A 19,443-nucleotide genomic window follows, 5' to 3' on the forward strand; every position below is an offset into this window, starting at 1 on the left:
GTGGAGGGCTAGAGATGTTGGACGTGGGGTTAAGCTGGGTTCAAGTAGTAAAAATAAATGTCTACATTCACCCTGAACGGTCAAACAAGGAAGAAAAAATGGAAACACTAGCTAAACTCATTAAAGTCCTACAGAAATTAAACGAGCAATGTCCACTGATAATTTCAGGGGATTTTAATTCTAACCTAACGAGAGACGGAACATCTAGTCGTAACCAGATGACAAAACTCGGATCAGGTTACATAGCAACCTTCTTGAATAAACTAGAAACACAGGGCTTGACAATCCTCAGAAGGGAAAAAAGGGGAAACTCAACAACAGGACCAACTTACACGAGTGGGAAAGTCAAGTCCACCATAGACTTTACAATAATAAGTAAGAGCATAATAGATAGCATTGCAGACTATGACATAGTCCAGCGTACAGAAAGTGATCACTTTCCCCAAATCATCAGGTTGAAAACAGCAGTCACCAGGTTTAATAAGATAATCTCCCTGTCTCACTTACCGGAGAAATTTAACTTGCGAAAAATCAGATGGAGAGGGGGGAAAAAATAAATAAATAAAAAATTAAAAAATAAATCGAAGAAATCCAGGCAACAGCAAGCAAATTTATGTCAGAATGTGAACAACTAGAGGACGGAGACCTTGTAAAACACTGGGAAAACCTGGTTGAGACCTTAATTCAAAAGTATTCTGCTCTCCCAACCATACAAAAAAACTCAAAAATCTTAAAAGAACCCTGGTTAACTGAAGAACTAAGACTGGAAAAAATATCTAGGGAGCAACGGAACGATCACACGTCCAATAACCATGGAATTAATTCAAACCATAGTCTGTTAAGGAGTTTGAGGAAGAATTACCGTAAAATGCTGTGGGCGGCAAAGGCCAAATACAAAGAATCAATATGGCTAAAACTTCTATCAGCCAGCAAACAGCAAAACTCTCGGGATTTCTGGGGGATTATTAATAATTTGAACAAAGGTGAAGAGATGTTTCAAGATCCCGGCATCAATGCCGATGACTGGGAAGCCCATGTAAGGAACCTCTATGCAACAAAATGCTACGGGCAACCAACGCAACGGATTCAGGTAACCAAGTGGGCCCCCAGGAAAGTTTAAATAAGCTTATCGACCTGGACAAGGAAAAACGGGGACGCGACCAGCCAGTACTGACATCCTGCAAAAGTGTTATAAAACTTTTACAGAAACTAAAACCCGAGGGTGCACCTGGTCCAAACGGACTACCGACAGCCGTATTTAAATTAAATAAGGACTTCTGGTCCAACCACCTAACAGCTTTGTTCAATCAAATCTTTATCTTTGGCCGTATGCCAACATCGTGGAAAGGAAACATCATCCACACCATCTACAAGAAGGGGAACAGAAGAAACCCAGGTAACTATAGGCTGATCTCTCTTATAGATGTAGAAGGAAAACTGTATGCTTCATGTCATTTAGAGCAGGTTCAAGAATGGGTAGAAAACAACAACTTACTTCCCATTTTCCAAATCGGCTTTAGACAGGGGATGGGGACAACAACAAACCTGACGACACTGGCACTGCTAATGGAGAGAGCTGAGAAAAAGAACCAACGACTGTACGGGTGTTTTATAGACATAAGCGCAGCCTTCGACCGAGTGAGCCGGTCAAGACTATGGGAAAAGCTCAAAGACTGGGGGATGCCCAGGATGCTGCTAAACGCAATAATCCGCCTATACACCGACTCATGGGCAAGGGTTAAATTAGGCCAGGGATCGAGCTTAACATCAAAAATCAAAACTCAGGACGGCTTAAAACAAGGCTGTGTCCTGGCCCCGTGCCTATTTAACCTGTTTTTGGCAGACTTAGGTAGCAACCTAGGACAAATAAACAGCCACGCACCCAAACTTGGGAACAATTATATTCCAATCCTACAGTTTGCTGACGATATTGTTTTACTAAGTAAAACCCCAATAGGTTTACAACGCTTAATAACCAATCTTCAATCCTATTTAGTACAAGAAAAATTGGAATTAAATAGGGAAAAAACAAAAATACTGCCACTAGTTGAGCACAAGAAGATCAAATTTACATGGACGATTGATAAGTCAGTACTGGAAGAACAGAACTATTACCGGTAGCTAGGCGTGACGATTGGGAAAGGCAATTCAAAAAAAGAACACACTCCGACTATAAAAGCGAAGTCCCAAACATTGATTTATGCATATAGACAGCTTCAACAAAAAATGGGGGGTCCCAATTACACGCACCTCCTTAGGGTAATGTCTGCCCAAATTCAACCTACACTATCATATGGACTAGTCACTTGGCTCGGAGGCGAGGCCAAAATCTTAAACGAATTACAGAACAAAATCTACAAATCTGTGTTCAATCTGCCTAAATCAGCATCTGCGGCTCAAATCCGTCTAGAATTTGGTTTACAAAACCAACACCTACGTTCCATGTCAAGGTTTGTAAAATGGTGTCACAAACTTCGGCTAGCCCAACCCAAGTCCATGGACCACGTTTGTTGGCAAGAGATAAGCACCCAAGACAGAGAGTCTACCGGAAACTCTTGGGCAACTTACTTGAACTCCTGCTTGTACGAACTAGATCTCCTAGAAACTTGGAACAAAGAAATTGAACATATTTCTTTCTGTAAAATAGCCAACAGAGTGGCAAAAATGAAATCTTTACTAGAGGACAAAACAATATTGGCTACTCGACGCCATGCTTGGACCGTAATTTCTTCCTACTCTTATCAGAAACAGCAGACCTAGTTAGCAACCCACTTTAGTCAACATTTTAAAAAAACCTTCATCGACTACAGACTGGGTCTGCACTATTCAAAAGATCTAAGACCGTCTTGGAAACACCAGAATGAAAGTCTCCATTGTAGACTATGCGGATACCATAACGAAACTTTAATTCATCTGTTTTGCGTGTGCCCAGCGCTAATGACATTGAGAAGGAAATACCTACGTGCTATTTGTCTCAATCTGAACATAAAAACATGCCGGCAAGCGATAATAACTTGGCTGAGTGGTTCCTCTCCCATTTTTGCATGTCGGGGACTCAAATTTATGACAGAAGCTAAAAAACTACTCCCGGGCAAATGAGCAGCCCTACACTACAATTAAAGAGGAACACAGTGATTAAGGCCGGACATTCTACCACGTGACTACATCTTAAAACGTGTTAGACTAAGAACTCAAAAACTATAAGTATATTCTTCCGGGGACTTTGTGACATGGTTTAAAAAAAAAAAAAAAAAATCAACAAAAAAATAATAATAAGACGAAATAAGTAATTTATGAACGCAAGTTTTATAATTGTTTTTATATCAAATGTGGATTGTAATAATTTTTATTAATTATGCAATAAATCGAATTGATTGATATGCATATGACAGTGCAATATTCTGTTTAGTACCACTGATGGGTGTGGGGAGGAGTCATAACTCACGAGGCGAATCCTCAAGGGAGTCTGCTTCCTTCAACAACTGTAAACAACGCTTTTCTAATGTAAATGTTGCTGCACTTTGTTAATAAACTTTATTTTGAAATTTACAGTGCAGTAATATATGAGTGAATGTGTGTTTATTAGTGCAATTGTTCTAAATACCATTTTTACATCTGCAAATTAGTAATCACCCCAACTTGGGGTTCAGTAAATCATCAATGATTTGCAATCAGACATGCAGGCATAAAACCTTGATAAATTCGGTTCCAAATCGCAAATAGGAGAGGGACGCCCCATTCATGCACGCGTCTATTCACGATTTAGAAAGAATTTTTTAAAAACTTAGGCAAGGCAAAAAGAATTTTCCGACTTGTAAAAGAGATTTTGTACTTTAAGACACGCATTTGTACATACATACAGGTCTTTAGGTGGGCCGGGTCCTTCCGGTGCTCAGCACCAGCAGTTCTAAACAGCAGGTGCTGAGATGAGTCCCTAATAGCCTCTCCATTTTTGCCCACAAGGTGGAAAAAAAAAAATCTTAACTCTGCAGCAGTACTGCCCTTCACTGCCTTTGAGGTAACTTCAAAGAGACTCGTTTCAGTTCTTTAACAGTCTTATTTCAGAAAAAAAGCATTTTCAATATGCTATACAACAAAGCCATAGTTGTTGCTTATTTAGCTTACACAACTAACACCCATTGGCAAAGCCAATAGGCCGGACTTGTTGGTGTAATGTTACTTGTTGTATTATATATCAGTATGCAATGACAGAAGCAGCAAAATACCAATCCGGCGGCACACTATGCTCAGCACAGATTTTTACCTAGCGTATTTTTAAGCTATGCCCTTAATTACATCGGCCATGTCCCTTTGAGAGACCCATTCCACTCAATGTCCTGCATGTATAAATACACAAACAGATGCACGCACACTTAGCAAAAGCCCTTTACAGGTGGCTCCACCAATTTCAGTTGCGACCCATTCATTGTATTCGCTCAAAAAGGCATTTCCAAGGAGGCCATTGGCTCGCCTGCAGTCGCAATGCAAGTGGCAGCATTGTCTAGATGACGTACACAGCCACCTGAAAAAGTGTGCACTTCGATGCCAGAGCAGCTTATTTATTTGTATTTTCTTCCCAATCTTTTTTGCATATATTAAAGTGCACTCTTTACACGCCCAGGCCTACTCCATAATGCTGACGGAACGGAATGATTAAAGTGTTCATTTACTACCCCCCCTCCTACGGTCTCTTTATACTGCCAGCAGCGTCGTTCAAGGCTTCGCGCTGCTCTCAGGCCTCTACTATCCCCCTCCCCTCCTCGCGGGACCTGGGGTCAGCAGCAGCTCTCCGGTGATGGGTTGTCCTCCTCACGTGCTCCCCAGCTACCAATCTTCTGGAAAGCCCCTGGCCAGAGCTCCAGGTGCCAGGAAATCCCCCGCGCGAGAATGAGGAACTAAAGCTACAAACGTCGCAACACACACACCAGCCCCGCCCCCCTGCGCGAAGAGCAGGCGGTGAGCCGTGGTGAGGTCACCGCTGGCCGGGGAGAGCCGCCACTACATAACAGATGACAGCGCAGACACTGGTGGTGGTGAGGTAGGTTCCCACTATCTCCCGCCGCAAGCCGAAAAAACACCTGCGTGAGGTTTAAAAGAGAAATACCGCGTGATTCCGAGTAGCAGCTGACCTAACAATACCAATTGTTTTTATGTAAGTAAATATTACTCAGCATGGATGATAAACTTTGTAAACGCTCACAATTCTGCTACAGGTGTAAGTGTGGCCCTATAGCTGCCACATTCCCCAGGTCCATCAGTGCTATAGCCTGTGACATAAAGCTAAATATTCAAGAATATTTTGAAAAAAATCTATTACATACGGTATAAAACATGCTGCACACAGTATGAGATAGGCTGCTGCAAAACGTACAAAAAGCTTCAGCATTCATGAGCTTTCACTGTTCCAAAAGTGACATTCTTAGTTATACGCAGAAATACTGTATCCTACCTAGTGCAATCCACCTTTATGGGTTTCCATTAAAAGGACCATTCAAGAACTGGTAACACCCTTACAGATCCTCTCAAAAAGAATTATTCTGGTACCATGATGGGTGGAATATTTCTATTAATTAAAGCCTATACCTGCTGATTGACCAACTATTCACGTGCACGCTTCTTGCAGGTAGCAGACACCCTGGAGAGAAGGCCTGTTTCTTCTTCAGCTGTCTGTATATTCTCTTCTTTAACTGTACAGGAGGCCACCTCCTTCCCTTTCAAACCAAGGCAACTCAAGGTCGGCAGGAACGCTTGTATTTTTAACAAAAGTATGGGAATTTTCCTTTTGGTACAATTACAAAAGCTTGGAATTGTGGGTATCAATTGATTCCACCCACTTCAACCTTTGCAAGCACTACATAATGTCAGTTTATATTTATGCAGTGAACTTACCTCTCAACTCTTGTATGGCTTCTGGGCACCACAGAGATATAATTTTCATGCAATTCTCCTACACAGGTAGCACCCAGTTCCAAAAACTAGGGCGAGGCTACAGGCCCGGTTCTAGCGGGTGGGCCAGGCCCACCCAAACATGAGCCCGGCCCACCCAAACAGGAGTCTTGGCCCTCGCAGTGAGGGCTTGAAGGCAGGCGCTCAAAGGGCTGTCTGTGTGTGTGTGCGCCCGGGCCGAGACAGCTTCCCGGCGCTCACAGACAGTTTTTGAGATTATCACAGACGCACCCGAGTACTTCACAGGTCTTTATAAGACCATTTATATGTTAAAGAGGCTTTGTTTATTTTTTCACCTCTTCATCTCCACATGACGAAAGGCAAAATCCTTTCTTTGGCACAGGTAACCTTTGCCTACTGTTCTGCTGCGTGGATATTTCTTTTTCTATGCAGCGCAGTAGAAAATAAGTTTGTTTATTCCGATTCACCTTTCCTGACCCCTGTAGCAATTTATCACATCAGGCTGTGACACAAAGCTTGACTAATGGAGTAGGTAAGAGAATGTGTTACTATTTGGTTTTCTTTTTAAAATCTGCACAGGCCCAGCAGGACACATACTTCGTGTGTGCTTCATTTAAAACAGTTTTTAACATTATCATGGCCGATGCAGGACAATAAAACAATAAAAAATGCCCTGATAACGCTGGTGATTAATGATCCTGCTGGAGAGCAATCATTTGTCTGTTAGTAGTTTTTAAATGCAGATGAACTGTATTTTATGTGGAAGCTCAGTGGGTTACTGCCTTTGTCACAGAGATCCTTGTGTTACTTGCAGATCAGAAGTTACAATCCTAACATAGGACAGTGACCAATGAACTGCCACCAAAGAGCTGCATACAAACATGAATGGTATAGTTAGAACTTCGCTTTTTTTTGTTTTTTGATATAGTTAGAACTTCCTCAGTCTTTCATCATTCTAATGTTGCTAAAATGAGTGTTTGGACAGATATACATTTTTATCAGTAAAGCTGACCCCCATGGAATACTCTTTAAATCGTAAGGTTGTGTTTCCCCAGACCAAACCCTCTTAACATATACTGCCCACCAGTATGGATGACATGTGATTCATACACCTTCTAATCCTCATTGGCTTATGACACATTCCCTGTATACTGATTTACATACTTGTATGATTCATTGTCTCTGTATAAAGTGTGCGTGGTGTAAAGTACTGACACACACTACACTGATATGAGTAGCGCTATACAACAAATGAAATGCATATGAGAGAGGGGCTACGTAAAGATGAGGAGCACTGTTGGAGGGTGGCAGTGAGGGAATCCGAGGAGGAGGTAGTGGGAGGGGCTATGGAGCGATGAGGGGCACTGTTGGAGGGTTGCAGTGAGAGAATCCGAGGAGGAGGTCATGAGGTGGAGGGGGGAGCTAGGGAGAGATGTGGGGCACTGTTGGAGGGTGGTAGTGAGGAGTCTGAGGAGGAGGTCATGAGCGGGAGGGGCTACAGCGAGATGAGGGGCACTTGTGGCGTGTGGCAGTGAGGGAATCTGAGGAGGAGGTCAGGGGCACTGTTGGAAGGTGGTAGTAAAGGTATTTACGGAGAAAGAGGTTATTGATGCGGCGCCAAAAAAGACTTTCGCATCAGCGCTGAAGCCGGCCCTGTCATGGCCTTTCTGTTTTTGTTTATTTAATTAGCAGTCGGGTCATAAGGGCTACTATGGAACAATAAAGTGCGTGCTAAATATATTTACTGCTATATTCAATGTTTTAGGTTTGAAGGTGATTTTACTAATGTTTTTACCGGGAAAGATGAAAGTGGGGCCCGATGGTGCCTGATATGGGGCTGGGGTACAGGGTCAGCTGTGAGATAAGGTGCACTGGAGAGGAGTAGTGGATAATCAAGCCTGTAAGAGGGGTGTGTTGCAGAGTCCGGGGTCAGGTGGAGGTAGTAATGGAGAGGGATTCTCCCTGAGGGTTCGCACAGAGGGAGCCCGAAAAGTGTCACTTGCCTGATACTCCCACCTTAGAGACCTCCTCTTCCCATCAAAGGAACATTACATGGAAAAAACACTTTTTCAGAGTGATAACATTTAGAAAGAGATCTGAAAAAGAGTGCGTTTTAATGGGCCTTGTAAGACTAAGAAGAGATAAAGGAGGGCCATGGAGATGGCCTGGATAGACATATATGCGACATATCAAGCCCGCAGTGGCCCACCCAAATGCACCCTTGGCTCACCCAAATAAAAATTCCTGGAGCCGGGCCTGCGAGGTTATTTCAAAAGGCGTTCTCCCCGGGCAAACACGTCTCTGTTGACAAATGCATGTTTTAGTTGAGAACCAGTCTGGCGTGCTATGCTCCCCTGAGCCACGAAGTCAGTTTGAGATATAGTGTGTCAATTTAACCGCTAATAAGCTGTTCTGCTTTTCTGTAGCACTGTATGCAACCCGCAAATACATGGTTGTCAGAGCTGGAGCAATGAGGTGCATCTATGAAAACCTCACATTGATGCCTCTCCATTTTAAACAACCTACAGTCTTAACGTTCCCAGTAGCATGAAATATTTAACTCTCAAGCAAAATTAAAAATGTGAGTTTTGGAGCTCCACCTCCCCTTACAACAGGGCCATAGGTCATGCCTTTAATTGCACCTGCTCTGGCCTCTTGTAGAAGCCAGTAATGTGACAAGTGTCGGTGCTGTTGCCACTTGCGGTGAAGAATATAGAGGAACATCTTCAAGGTTTGAAGACAAAAAACTTCATACACATTCATGGTGCTACGGTACCACTGAAAGGCAGGAATCTAGAATTTCACATAGGTTTTTTTTCAGTGTGGATACAGCTCTCATTCAAATCCCCAGTGAACTTTGCTCCCTCCATGTGATCTCCTTCTCCTTCTCCTCACAGGGCCCACTAGTCTTACGTCCGGCAGACTCTAGTGCTCCAGATTCCAGGCTAGTGTTCTTGATTCTCCTGGGTGATGTCCCCTCACCCAACATGGCTTACCGACAGACTGTCAGTCCCCGGTCCTGGTCACAACTTGCAGAACTCGTGCTGAGCTTCTCCACGCTGATGTACATCTTCAGTTTGACAATTTGAGAATTTCAAACTCCCAATTTTTAAAAATCTTTTCCAGGCACAAATGTGATTTAATGTCTCTGTCTTGAATTTCCACTTTGACGTGCCCATACCACTGTCTTGCTTTTCCTCCAGAGAGTAGTCAATCACAGCAGGAGTGTCTCCCAAACACAGACCATGGGAGTGCTTAAAGGATCACATCACACCTTGATGTCAGCCTCAGTGAGCAGTGCTTAATTTAAGCCGGTGGTGTTGGTACTCGGCACCAGCATCAAATTGACAACAACGGCTTGTATAACAGTCTGCCACATGGTGGTGGTGTTTGTCTAATTTAACCCTTTCGATGCGCATGACGGAGCGGTTCCGTCATGCGCGTCGGTTGCGCTGTGCGCATGATGGAACCGCTCCATCATGGCCCCGCCCGCGCACCGAACCTTCAGCACAGCGCTGAAATCCGCGCTGAAGGGGTTAAAGACAAGCATAACAGTTGTTTGTTAATGCAATATACCTTAAAAATGACCAATACCTGCATTCCAAGCCATTCTTAAAGCTTAGGGTGGCCTTGAATAGTCTGACTTGTCACACTGGTAGGAGTGTGGTGATTAGTAGTTGTGTAGGGACTATCCTTAGCAGTGCTGGCAGGGGCAATGAGAGCGTAGCAACCTTAGGGCATCCCAGTGCTAATATCAATTATGCACAGATAATACCAGAGCTAGCGAGCTAGAGTAGTAAAAAGCCAAGTTTTGAGGAGTTTACGAAAGGCTAAATGATTAGACTCGTACCGCATGTGGAGACGGAGAGTGTTCCACGTCCTGGCCACATTATAGGAGAACAGACGACCACCGCTTCTCGCCTTTTTTATTCTAGGAACTACTTCGAGGTGGAGACTGTCTGAGCGTAAACACCTGTTCGGACGATAGGGTAGGACAATGGAACGATTAATGTGCGTACCCTTTCCTGCTAAGGAGTTGCGGACAATACAGAGTGCCTTGAATTTAATTGTCTCCTGTACAGGAAGCCAATGAAGGGAATTGAGTGCTGGTTTAGCAGATTGGTGCCTAGGAATCCGCAGAAGCATACGCGCTGCACAGTTTTGCACAGCCTGTAATTTCACTATATTGGCAAGAGGAGCTCCTAAATAGAGAGCATTCCCATAATCCAGGCGAGAGAGAATTAAAGTTTGGACCATGAGTCTCTTTGCAAGGAACGGTAGAAGAGGAAGAACCTTCCGAAGCATCCTAAGGATTCCATAACACGTGGCCGCTAATTTCCAAGCCTGATGCTTGAAATTCAACTCACAATCAAGCTAAAAACTCAGACTTTTAATCTGGATTTTGGGAACGGGGCCAAGACAGGCTGGCCACCGCAGTCCTGTTTTGCAATTAGGGGAATTACCTAAAAGCATCAACTGCGTCTTGCCTCCATTTAATTTTAAAAATGAGAGCTCCATCCGCTTGGTCACCTTCTCCATACATGGGCCAAGACCGGAAGAGAGGTTATCGCAGTGATTATAGGGGTGGTTTAGGGCCACAACAAGTTGTGAGTCGTCAGCATAGGTAACAATCTTAACACCAAATGGATGAACTATCTCAGCAAGCGGGCTCATATATACGTTAAAAAGGGTCGGGCTCAGAGATGATCCCTGTGTAACACCGCAGCTGAGATGCATCAGTTTCGAGCTGACATCTCCCTCAAAAACCTGAAAGGATCTATCTTCCAGGAAAGACTGCAACCACGCAATGGCCCCCCCGTCACCCCCAAATCTCTAGAGACTAAGGTTTGGTGGTTAACAGTGTCGAAGGCTGCACTGAGATCCAAAAGAATGATAGCCGCAGTGCCTACTTGATCCAGGACTTTCCTGGACTCTTCAACTATTGCTAAGAGGGCAGTGTCTGTACCCTGTTGGGGACGAAAGCCGGTCTGTAAGGGGTGAAGCAGGTTGTGAGATTCCAAAAATGTAGAAAGGACAAAATTGATATGTTTCTCAACAATCTTTCTGATCCCTGGAAGGAGGGAAATAGGGTGACAATTCCCTAGGAGACCAGGGTTAAGACTCAGCTTCTTTAGCAGCACCTTCACCATAGCGCATTTCCACAAAGGAGGGACCACTCCAGTGGCAATAGAAGCGTTGATCAGATCGAGTATCATTGGAGAGACAGTTCCAGCCACTTGGTTCAAAATATTAGGGGGAGCAGGGTCTCTGGGTGAGCCGGATTTTATAAGAGCTGAGGTAGTTCCCAATGACTTGAGATCAATCAGTGGAAATTCCTCCAGGCGGTGCTCACTGATCAAAGGAGCGGAATCCAAATGTGACACATTGTTGCAATAGGAGGTGCAAGCTGTAGTGATCTCCTGATGAGGGTCCTTCACTTATTTTTTCACAAATTAAGCACTAGTGAAATGTGAATCAAAGGGCTGCAAAGCCCCCCAGCCCTACTCTCTATGATTCTCTTATCAGCCCCGTTTCCTTCCTGAGATGTGCCCAGGCCCCTTTGACCAGTGGCCTCTCTTTAGAATCAAAGATCACATTTTGAACTATACTGAAAAGTCGCCTGGCTCTTACTTCCCCAAGTATGTGTGTCCCATCCAGTTCTCAGGAAAGTACCAATCGACAAACCTGTCTGGGGGTGGGGACTTTTTTCCCTCCACAAGCTCCTCCAGCAAGCCCTGCGACTCCCAAAATAGAATCCAGAGACTTCCATGTGCCGTGCCCTTCATAGGAACACCTAAACCCAGCACTTGCACACAACCTCACCCGCTGACTCTCATGTAAGGTACCCTTTCACAATCATATATACATTTCAGCTCATACATGCAACAGCGTGCGCTGACTGTCATGTACCGTAAGTACCACTTCAAACACACACATAAATCCCAGTGTGCACAAACAACTATGCACACTGATATTTATGTACTGTACCACTTCACAGTCACACATTCATTCTGGTGCCCACACGCAACCATGTGCACTGTCCAACACTGCATACAACCCAGTGTAGGCCTTGGGTGAGTTATGCGCATGGCAGTGGAAGTTTACAAGAGTGAGCTAGAAGGCACCACTCCAGTGACACAGGTAAAGAGGCCCGTTCACTCTACTAATTGTTATTATTGATAACTCGGTATGCTGCAACCACCGCACTTGTGCTATTGCGGCAGCCTTTCACCACTCGAGGGTAGCCCGTTGGGCACCTCTCCCCATCTTAACAAGACTGCAATCCATGCGATAGGCCAAGATCATGGCGCACACGCATGATCTATGTTAGTATGTGGCCAAAAAGTTGCTACCATGGATCCAGATATTACTCCATCTGGGACATTTAGGGTTGGGGTACACGTCCATTATGATAAACAGGACTGTTCCATCCCAACTCTGGGTGTCGCCTTCCATGTTCTAGAATTGCAGGTCACATTTCTGTAGCATAGTTATTGCTAGTTGGCAGTATATAATAATAAGTAGTGTTAAAGCAAATAAGTCTTGCCTATGAGACCCATTTGCTTTGCCAATGATTTTTAGCCATGCTGTACAGCACAGCGGCTGCTGTGCAGCATGGGTAAAAAATAAAAACAAGAAAAGCCCTATGATGCAGCTGCTGCATCATTTTCTAGGCCCCGAGCAACACGCATGTGCTCATTTACAAAATAAGGTGAGCATGTTTTTTCTTTTTATTTACCAGGCTAAGATAGAATGGTAAATAAAATGTAGCACCAAAAGCACCTTTTGTAAATCTTGGACAAAAGCACTTAAAAAAAAACAATAAAACGGAGGAACCCGTGAGGGACAAAGCCACATGGAGAGTGGGCAGGCTGTCGAAAAGGACATGGGCAAGAGAAAAATGGGAGCAGGGAGCGGGTTGCAAAATCACAACGGGCATGATGGGTGGGAAGGCAGGGGAGAAAGCATAATGACAATGGAGGGTGGGGAATGCAACCGAAAACAGGGTGGAAGGAGGGGGGAAAGCAAAGTGTAACAAAGGGCCGGTGGGGGAGAGAAAACAAAATGGCTGGAAAACGCATGTACTCTCATGGAGTGCTTTATGAAAATTTGAACAAATTGTTCCTGAAAAGAATGCACTCTTGAAAGAATAGAAGAAGCAGGGACAGAGACAAGATGGATGGGCTAAAACAAACAACTTACTTTTATGTGTGTGTAGAGGGCAGTAGTGGAATAGAGCTAATTCGTCCAAAGCAGTGGCATAGCATAGGCAGGGCCACAGGGAGGTTGTCCCTGGTGCAAAATTCTTAGAGGCATTCTTAGGGGCAGAGGGGCATTACTAGGGGCACAACTTTTTTATAAGAAAAGTGCAAGGATACTTGCCTGCCTGGGCACTGGCAAACCAAGCTACGCTGCTGGTCCAAAGTAAAACTTTCGTATTTCTTTTGAAATGTATGAATTTTCAGAAACTGACAAGTTAAAACTTCACTCAAAATTATAGCATTTCAGAACTATATTTCAGATTATATTTAAAGTTGATATTTGGGAGAAAATTAAAGCAGCATTTGGGCACCCAAATGCTTTTTTGTTTCTTTGTGTCACTCACTGTAACCGCTGTTGTTTCAATGGCCTCTATGAAGGGGGAATAAATGCCCACTCCTGTACAAATATACCTCACAAATTACCAAATAAGTGAAAGAACAATCATTTTGGCAACCAGAGCCGAAACTCTCACTCTTTAAATGCACACATTTGAACTACTCCTGCAAAAGAAGGGTTCCCCATGAAGAGGGTTAGTGACTATGGAACATGTGGACAGAGAGGGTGCAGGTAGGTCCAGAGCAAGGCTGAAAGCCACAAATTTGAGCAGGAATTTTCGCCGAATGCTTCTATCATGCACCTTAATCTTCCAAAGGCAACTTCCAGTGACGGCTGCAACTGGGCAGTAGTAGTGTGGCAGGGAGAGAGGGTTTAAAAAAAAGAAAAGATCGCTTACCTGTCGGCCGGCCAGCTGGCCAGCCGCCTCCTCGCCTCCGTCCTCTCCTGTGTGAACCAGAAAGCACCCAGGCTCCCCTAAGCCAATCACGACTCTGCTGTCACCATGATAGCAGCTTCATGATTTGTCTGAGAACTGTTGTTTGGCACTCAGACAGGGACTGGGAGCCTGGCCATGTTCTCCACCCAGGCTGTGTATTACAGCCTTGGCGTAGAACATGCTAAGGGCGCATGACTGTTTGGCCTGCCAAAGACGGCCGGCCAAACCGCCATGCACACTTAGAAAGTGCCCCAACCACTTCTCCCCCTGCTCCGTGGGCAGCCCAGCCCCACCACGCAAAACTGATAGTAGTGGTGGTAGTGATGATGATGGTGGTGGTCTTGCTACTGGTGCTCTTCGGACAGGTGGTAGTGATAGTTCTGTTAGTGGTAGTGGTGGCAGTGTTACAGGTAGTTTTTCTGGTGATGGTGTACTGGTGTTGACACTAGTGCTGCTGGTACTGGTGGTGAAGGTACTGGTAGTAGAAGTGGCGATACTGGTGGTGGTACTGGTGATGGGGTGTTATAAATAATGGTAGTCGGGGTACTAGTGGGGTGATAATGGTCGTACTAGTACGTAGTACTGTGGGTAATGACGGTGGTGGAAGTGGTCCTGAAAGTAGTTGGTGTGATACTGTGATGGTGGTGGATGTACTGGTGTTAGAGCAGGAAAGATGTGCTAAATGATCCCCTGTTAACACTGGAACATCCAGCTGGGGCACTGAGTAAATTAAATGTGATAGTAATGAAGGAAACACCTCTGTCTGATTCCATGTTTGTATATGAAACACATTTAAACCCCCTCCTCACTACCAAAGAGGGAGTCACTTGCAGTGCCTCACTGCGTAGGCAATATACACATAGTAGTGGTGGTGGTAATGATGGAATTGTGATATTTGTGATAGTAATGTTACTCGTGATAGTGTTACTGGTGGATGTGGAGCTGGTGGTGGTGGTACTGGGGATAATGGCTGTCCTGGATTTGCGTTGGTCGTACTGGTAGTGTTAGTAATTGTGGTGGTGTTTCTCATATTGGTGGCCCTTGTGGTAGCAGTACTGGTAGTGGTACTAGTGGGGTGATACCTGTGGTACTGGGTGGTGGTTCTGGTACTGACCATGGCTTTGGTACTTGCAGTAGTGATGGTGGCGGTGGTACTGGTATTGGTGGTAGTACTGGTGACATTGGTTGTAGTACTGATGGGGTGGTGGGGTTAGGTGATGCTAAAGGTGGTGGTGGTGGTACAGGTATGGAGCCAGTTAGAGGAGCTCCATGCTGGTGTATGATACATACTTAGACCGTTTACCCCCCGCCACATAGTAGGGTCACTGCCAGGGCCTCGCTGCCAGGGCAGTACACACAGACTGGAGATGGTGATACTGGTGAGGGTGGAGGGGTCACTGTTGGGGTGGTACTGGTGGTGGGGTTACTGGTGATACTTGTGGTGGTACTGGTACTGGCTCTGGTGGTGGTACTGATGGTTGTGGTACTGATAGTGGCACTTGTGGTACAGCTGATGGTTGTACTAGTGGATGTGAGGTACTAATGGTTGTAGTTGTGTTGATGCTAGTCCGACTAGTACCAGTGGTGATAGTAAGGGTGATAGTGGTGGTGTTATTGGTGATGGGACTGATGGCGCAGTACTGTGGTGGTCATACTGATGGGGATAGTAATGATGATACTGGTAGCGGTACGGATGAGGTCAATGGTGGTAGTACAGTACTGATGGGTCTGTTGAAAGAGTGGTACTGTGGTGGTGGTAGTGGTATTATGGATGCAGCTATGCCAAGTCTCCCAGGTCCATGCGTGATGTGCTGCTCCATGCAAGGTTTCTTCTTTGAATTCCTGGACTTTAAGCATTTTTAAACAAGACTACAAGTCTCAGAATTCAATGTAATAAAGACTGAAAAGTGGCAGCATCACACGCGTGGACCCAGAAAACTTGGCATTTATGGTGGTGATAGTACTGGTGACGTGTGGAGAAGTGTGGCTCAATGATTAGAGCGGCAGACCCTGATGCACAGGTCTAGCCCGGGACCAGGGTTCAATTCCCCGCCTCGGCGGGTCTTGGGCTAAAAAATTCTACGGACCTGATAATTCTCGCCTCGGTGCCTATTCCAATCATGGAGTCCCACTCTGCAACTCGGGGCAATAGCTTGCTTAATCTCCACAACGGCCCCCACAACGCTAAGGATGCCTGGCCTCCACCTTGGGGGTGCCCAGGAGTGGACGCCTCACAGGGAAAGCCAGGATGGGTTCCACAGCGGTATTCGTACAAGCGCCTTGAGACCCTTGCGGGTGAGTAGTGCGCTATACAAGTATCAAATTTACATTTTACGTTGGTGGTATTGCGACAGGTGGTGGTGGTATTACAGAAATGGAGCCAGGCAGACGTACTAAATGATCCAGGTTGGCACTAGAACATCTGGCTGGGGTACAGAGCAAAGGGGAAGTGATACGAATATATTTCTCTCTCACTCTCAGACATGCCAAGACTCCTAGATTAAACACGCTCTCTATAATTTACTTTTATTCTAACAAACACACATATCACGATCATAAAATGAAAATAAAAAAAGGCCTGGCCTATACTGCAATGACCAAGGGTCTGTGTTCTTGCTCACAGGTGTCAGAGGGACACCTGACACATGGCCTGATGGCACAGAAGTTGCAGGGAAAGTGGACTAACACAGCTTCTGCCCAATCAAATCTGTTATCAAAATATTCAACATGTGGGTGGAGTCAACGCCCCTCTCTTAGTAATGCTTCTTACAGTTATTTTTCTGATGATCAGAAAAGGTATGTGTACTGTACGCTGTCAAACTCGACCTCAGCATGGCAGGGCGGGAACACTTCTCTTACCGCTGGCACAGTGAGGGAGTATGTGTACCAATGAGCTGGTATACGTTTTTCTCGTCTTTCTGTTCAATACAGTATGGCTGAGTTTATATGTGCAAGAAATCAGGGGATTTAAATAAGAAGAGAAAACAACTGTCTGCCCCTTAATGTCTCCCGAGCTCGCTTTCAGCGCCTTTTCCTCACACCTTTCTCTCTTGATTCCCTGGCAGGGAGCCAGCCTTCCTCTCATAACAGCGCAGCAGACAAGCAGAAGTCATTCTCTGGGAAATCTTTGTCCACCTACCTGGAGCACATACAAGAGGGGCAGCAGAGTGTGCACCGCGTGGGTCTTCATAGCTGGGCAAAGACGCACAGATTCAATCCTACGGGAGCAAGCTGCATGCACGGGAAGTTTACAGCGCGGACTGCCCAGCCCCTTGTCATGGGAGCAGCACGTTAAAACGAAACCACTGGGCACCGCCCACAAGGGGGCTGACTCGCAACAGCCTCTGCCAATCACCTAGCATTCTCATGACAGAGGGCGGGCGGGAGTTGATACGCCACGCCTTTTGTACTCTGACACCACCAGCTGTACGTGCAGCCCATCGCTGAAGAAGCAATGCCTAGCAGTGGCCGTATGCATCTAATAGTATACGGAACCAAAGAGGTCTTGGCAGCCAGTACCCCTCCACCACCCAAGGCAACGGATGACAGTGTCAGCAAGGGAGTAACAAAATACTCCCCATTTTAGTTTGAACCATAGGTCGAATAGCAATGAGTGAGCACGTGAGGCGAGCGAGACCAACACTTACTTAATCGTCTGCAGACAGAACTCTGAAAACAGTCTTGCCATATGGTGTCTTTTACACCTCCGTTCTCAATTAATTTAACCATACTTCTTTCCATGTCATCCACCTGCCCATCCATCCTTCACCCCTTCCATGCTTCCTTTCTCCATCCATCCATTCTCTCTATCCAACCTTCATGTCTAAATCCACTCTTCCATCCCTCTCTTATGTATGCTTCCTCGTCTTCCTGCCATCTTTCAATCATTCTTACTTTTCTCCTTTGATCCATCCATCCATCACCCTTCCTACTCGCCATCCATCCTTCATCCTATTTTCTGTGTTTCTTTTCATCGGTTTCTTCATCCTTAGGTCATCCTTTCCATTTTTCGTATCCTGCTTCTATGTTGCATGTGCTCCTCCACTCCACATCTCTCCCACTCTATTTTCTTACAGCGGTTTTTATTTGTTTTTTTTGGAGGTCTGTGCCATCTAATGCATAGGAGCAAGAAACAAGTTATTAAAGGTTTTCTGCTACAAATACTCCCTAGTAGCATCCACCCCCGCTTAAGCTGCTCAAGTGGGGGGTTACTGACGTCCTTGAGTTTCAGTGTAAATAACAACAGGACATGCCAGGTAGTACTAGCTAGTCATTACTTGACGCAATCTCTCTAGAAACATCGTAGGCACAGCCTAAGTTGATGCTAGAGGTAAATCCAAGCAGCAAATCAAAAACACATGAGCTCCACACTGTGTGGAGGAGGGAACAAGAGGCACAGGGTTTTAGGAGCTAGCAGCCTCCAACTATGAATGTTTAACCACAAAAGAGCTGCTCCTAAAGTGATAACCACTATAAGGATATAGGATCCTGATGAATGCCCTGGACCCTCCTGGGCCAAGACGGCAGAAACACGTCGACCTCTAAACACAACGGTTAGGGGACACTAATTCCCCCACATACCGTCACCTGCTTTTAAACATCATATAGTTACCTTTCACATTGAAAAACACAATGAGGATAACTATAATGATTTTTAATCTCACTCACTCATACACGGGCCCCCACTTAGTTTAGAAGTGCATCCCTGTCGTCAGGTGTATGCCCGCCCTCTATCAAACCAAGGTTTTAGAGGGCGAGGACTGATCAATGATGAAGCATGACACCAGGTGGTGTGTGAGACCAGTCCGTTACTTTTTGTGAGATGTCCCCACTCACAATATAACTCAAACCTTATAGTGGTTATCACTTTAGGAGCAGCTCTTTTGTGGTTAAACAACTCCAAGCAGCACCCAGAGAAACCTTACACCCAAGCCAGGCAGTGCACAGGGTGACCCTAGAGCTCAAACCATGTATTGCCCAGGGTTACCCTGGAGCTCAGGACTTGGGTGTCCACGGTGCTCCTAGTGCCATGGCCTGACAGTGCCTATGGAGACCCTTGAGCTCAAATCAAAAAGTGACCAGGTTTATCAAGAGATCCCATTACAAGAAGTGACATGTTTGGTGCCCCAGTACACGTTCTGGAGTAGCTATAAAAGTGCCTTGGTTGGTCTGTGGGACAAACTGGGCAGCGGCGGTTCATGCAGGTAACAGCGGTGGGGCCGGGTTGGGAGGGTATTTCGAGAGCCGATGCCGAGGGACAATGAATTATTTATTTATTATTTATTTAATTTTCCTTCGGCATCGTCCCTCGAAATACCCCCCACCTGGCCCCACCGCTGTTACCTGCATGGACCCCGGTTGAATCTGGGCAGTGCCTATGGTGACTATGTAGCTCAAGCCACAATTTTCCTAGGCTTACCCCAGACTCGGCCGGACAGGGAACAGAAACCATCCCTGGAAATTCCGCTCGACCGGGCCAAAGGGGGATGCTACTGAGAAGC

At 45.4% G+C, this 19,443-nt stretch overlaps 1 protein-coding gene across 2 annotated transcripts in view; it reads right to left on the reverse strand.

Annotated features, from left to right (window-relative positions):
• Positions 1 to 17,226, reverse strand: part of CD40 (CD40 molecule) — a 121,942-nt gene extending 104,716 nt beyond the window's left edge. The window contains exon 1 of one of the 2 annotated variants that reach the window (XM_085619355.1): positions 17,082 to 17,226. In XM_085619355.1, coding sequence (XP_085475481.1) covers positions 17,082 to 17,132 — 51 coding nt within the window. In that variant the 5' untranslated portion in view covers positions 17,133 to 17,226. Of the gene's footprint in view, positions 1 to 4,769; positions 4,890 to 17,081 lie in introns of those variants that run through there. The other variant, XM_085619356.1, reaches the window with a different exon arrangement.
• Positions 17,227 to 19,443: the final 2,217 nt, after the last annotated feature.

Source organism: Triturus cristatus, chromosome 7, assembly GCF_964204655.1.
Source record: "Triturus cristatus chromosome 7, aTriCri1.1, whole genome shotgun sequence".
NCBI lineage: Eukaryota > Metazoa > Chordata > Amphibia > Caudata > Salamandridae > Triturus > Triturus cristatus.